The sequence below is a fragment of the Protobothrops mucrosquamatus genome, unplaced genomic scaffold, assembly GCF_001527695.2.
Source record: "Protobothrops mucrosquamatus isolate PMUCROS unplaced genomic scaffold, P.Mucros_1.0 scaffold_61, whole genome shotgun sequence".
Taxonomy (NCBI): Eukaryota; Metazoa; Chordata; class Lepidosauria; order Squamata; family Viperidae; genus Protobothrops; species Protobothrops mucrosquamatus.
In genome coordinates, this window is record NW_015386137.1 from 445812 (window position 1) to 449866 (window position 4055).

The 4055-nt window shown below is 41.9% G+C and overlaps 1 protein-coding gene across 1 annotated transcript in view; it reads right to left on the minus strand.

The window, feature by feature from the left end:
• The window catches only part of UBAP2 (ubiquitin associated protein 2), a gene marked incomplete at its 5' end in the record, with an annotated part of 23922 nt that extends 20231 nt beyond the window's left edge, over nucleotides 1–3691 (minus strand). Inside the window, 2 exons of the mRNA XM_015812475.1 lie at nucleotides 2183–2230; nucleotides 3600–3691. Of these exons, the coding sequence (XP_015667961.1) occupies nucleotides 2183–2230; nucleotides 3600–3691 (140 nt within the window). The remainder of the gene's footprint in view (nucleotides 1–2182; nucleotides 2231–3599) is intronic.
• Nucleotides 3692–4055: the final 364 nt, after the last annotated feature.

The window sequence follows — 4055 nt, forward strand, 5'->3', positions numbered from 1 at the left end:
CACTGTCCTGGGGTCATGTGACCCCTTTTGTGACTTTCTGACAAGCAAAGTCAATGGGGAAGTCGGATTTACTTAACAACTGTGTTGGTCACTTAACAACTGCAATGAGTCACTTAACAACTGTGGCAAGAAAGGTCCTAAAATAGGGCAAAACTCACTTAACAAATGTCTCCCTTAACAACATGAATCTTGGGCTCGATTGTGGTCGTACATTGAGGACTACCTGTATATAGGACTCCAGGCAGGTTTTATTCCAACAGTTTGTCTCTGAGCCTCTTCACTTTGCCTTTGGTAAAATGGCCTTTGGAGCAGAGAATGGGGTTCAGTGCTTACTTTTTAGGTGGAAGTTTGGCCCTGCATTATATTCATTTGTTTGTATCCTGCCTGTATTATTTTTACATATAACTCAAGGCAGCGAACAAATCCAACACAACGTCTTGTTCCTATTTCCCCCCCAACAAGAACCCCATGAGGTGAGCTGGACTGAAAGAGAATGACTGGCCCAAAGACACCCAGCTGGCTTTCATGCTCATGGCGGGACTAGAACTCACCATCTCCTGATGATTGGCTCAAAGTCTCCCAGCCGGCTTTCATGCCTAAGGCAGGACTAGAACTCACCATCTCCTGGTGAATGGCCGGAAGTCACCCAGCCAGCTTTCATGTCTAAGGCAGGACTAGAACTCACTGTCTCCTAGTGATTGGCCCAAAGTCACCCAGCCGGCTTTCATGTCTAAGGCAGCACTAGAACTCACTGTCTCCTAGTGATTGGCCCATAGTCACCCAGCTAACCCTCATAGCTAAGGCAGGACTAGAACTCACTGACTCCCATTTTCTGGCCTAGTGACTCAACCACTAGACCAAACTGGCTCTCTTTAGTTTCTCAATAACATTATTTGTGGCACAGCAATCCAGGTAGCTCTCTAGCTACGACTGGTTGCTTAATGATTGTTCAAAGTTACGACCGACCCGAAAAAGGAGACCTGCAACCCGGTTCTGAGGATCGGCCCCCTCCAGAAAATGTAGGGGTAAGAACAGAGTGCCAGTTTGCGCCTTTTACAGGCAGCCCTTGACTTATGGCTGTTTGAAACTTGCCAAGGTACTAACAAAGGTGATTTATCACCAGTACTCACACTTAATGACTATTAATACAATCCTGTCCTCCCTTTCTAAGAGGTCAGTTAGGTCTCCTGACTGTCCACCCCTCCAATTCTGGTTCTTTTCACTTTCAACAAAAGAGCAGGCTTGTTTTTGCTTATTCATTTACCTCATAAATTACAGTATATGGTAAACCAACACAAAATTGCATAGAACAGACACAAGAGACCCTTCAGAGACACAAAAACCGCAAGAGCCTCCCTTGATAGGTCAATGGAATACAGGGCTGGAGAGAACCTTGTTGCAATACAATGAATCTTACTGGTACCACGCAGGAAAAAAAAAAACCCTGGAGGCTAAAACATATGAAGAACGGTTGCAGGATTTGGGTATGGCCAGTTTAACAAAAAGAAGGACTGGGGTGACGTGATAGCAGCCTTCCAATGTTTGAGGGGGTCACAAAGAAGAAGGGGTCAAATTATTCTCCAAAGCACCTGAAGAAGGCAGGACAAGAAGCAACAGATGGTAACTAATCAAGGCGAGAAGCAACCTGGAATTAAGGAGAAACTTCCTAACAGTGAGAACAATTAACCAGTGGAACAACCTGCCTCCAGAAGTTGTGGGTGCTCCAACAATGGAGGTTTCGAAGACAAGAATGGACAACTCTTTGTCTGAAATGGTATAGGGTCTCCTGCCTGAGCAGGGGGTTGGACTAGAAGACCTCCAAAGCCCTTTCCAACTCTTTGTTATGCTGTTACAAACAAGGCAGAAAAACTCTTCTTATGCAAAAACTGGAACCCCAATAAGTGCACCTGGCTGAAACAACTGTGAGAATGCCACCATGTGACACACCAACTTTCCTTTATCTAGCCTTTTGGTGAGAAGGAAAAACTGATATATGAAGGTCAAGATGCAGCTTCTGTTGAAAACTATAAGAACTGCAAAGGCTGGAAAGTTACCCTGGTTTTTGCAATTAAAAAGACACAGGAATGCTCAATCTTAGATGCAACTTTGCATGCACATTTATACATATACATTTAAAGACTCCGTAAAAATGAGTAAAACATCACTGGAAAATGTTACTTACCACAGGCAGCCTGGATTGGAGCATCTGAAGATCATCATAACCATAAATCTGTTTAAAGACAAGAAAAGCACACATCACAAAATCTAATGTTCAGGATACACGTCTTATCTACTGGAATATATTCTATTTCTCACCATCTTACATCAACTAATTAATAATACAGTATAACATTCTTATTTTCTGTTAATTTCCAAATATCTTAAATTTAGTAACCAAAATTTCTCTTATTTCAACATTTAATACTTCATCTCTTTTTCTCTTGATGTCTACTATCTCATATTTAAGCTAATAGGTTTTATTATAACAGCTAGGTAAAACATATTTATTACATTCATCAATAGATTTTTAGCTTATATATATATATATCTTAATTACTTTTACATTAAACCTTATAAGCAAATCAATATTCAAATTTAACTGTTAATATTTATACTTCCAAGTTTTAAATGACCAAAGTTTTCTTTATCTCAGCTCATAACAAAATCTAGTGTTCAGAATACACATCTTATCTATTTGAGTATGTTCTATTTTAGTTCTCACTGATAAGTCAAAACCCCAATTTTCTTCAGTCTTATTCTAGCTTTCTTTCTTTGCCAACTTGTCTTCCATCTCCGTGCTTTTAAGTCATAAAATACATCTCCCTGTGTTGTTATATATATTGTTTGAAGTAGAAAATCTACGCTCCATTTTTGATTGCAAAGCAATGCATCTTCTTGTGCCGAAATAACATGACACTTGCTTAGCACTTTTATAAATCTGAGTGTGCAATAACTTCACATGCATTATTTTCTAGCAGCCTTTATATTAGGGAAAACCAGTGTTTCTATATTCCTGTTGCAAATCAAGGACTGATGGAAGAGAATAGTTCTAGTTCAACTGTGGTGGTTGGTGCTCTCTGAGCTTGTCTGTCTTCTTGCAGACGTTTCATTACTCAGTTAGGGAACAACCACACTCCCTTCTAGCACTGATCTGTTACTTAGTTGGATAATGAAACGCCTGCAAGAGAAAACAATCAAGGTCGACTTCTGGTTTGCCATCGCGGCCGCCGCGATGGGCTCAGTACAAATCTGAAAGCTTGGAAGAATAAATCTTCGGTCCCTGTGACTGATTCAGACTGGATCCTACAACATTACCCTGGTACACGTATATTCTTCTACACTGACTCTACGTCACTGACTCTACGTCAAAAGCCTTCACATATAGGGTAGACCACGGGGCCTTGTACCTGAAGTTCAGAATGGATCTCACTGGGGCTTCATATGCAAGCCCCATAGACCAATTTGTGCTATGATTTTTACAACCGAGTGGTCAGGAAAAGACAGGGCCCAGGCTGACCCATTTCCACCCCAAAGCCCTCTCCATAGCTGGTGGTTCAGAGGTAACGGGCAAGAGAGGCAGGCATAAGGTAATGGCTTACTGGGTAGGCAGGCAGAAGTCCTCCAGGTCCCACAAAATATTGGTTATGCAACAAGGGTGGTACACCTTGGGGCAGGTTGGGGGGCGCTTTGCCTGTGAATCAAAAGAAACACCTTTAAAAAAAACCACACCCTTGGCAGATGGGAAAAGAAGAGGCAGACGGCGTCAAACTGTCACATCCTGGTTTCGAAAAAGCTTAGAGTTACTTCTGATCACAGCAGGCAAAGATGCAATGAAGAAGAGGTTGAAGTAAGCAAGAGACCAGTGGATCACTTTGTTCTCAGACCCCTGTCCAACTCGATCCTCCCTTCCCTGCTGCCTTCTGTTTTGCTCTTTCCTTTGATCAGTCTTCTCGGATCCACTGCTGACAGTTTAAGAGCAACTGAGAAGCTGCATTCTTCACTTAACAACCGTCGGGGGGGAATCTCATTGGTTACATGTTGGGAGATCTTTTTTC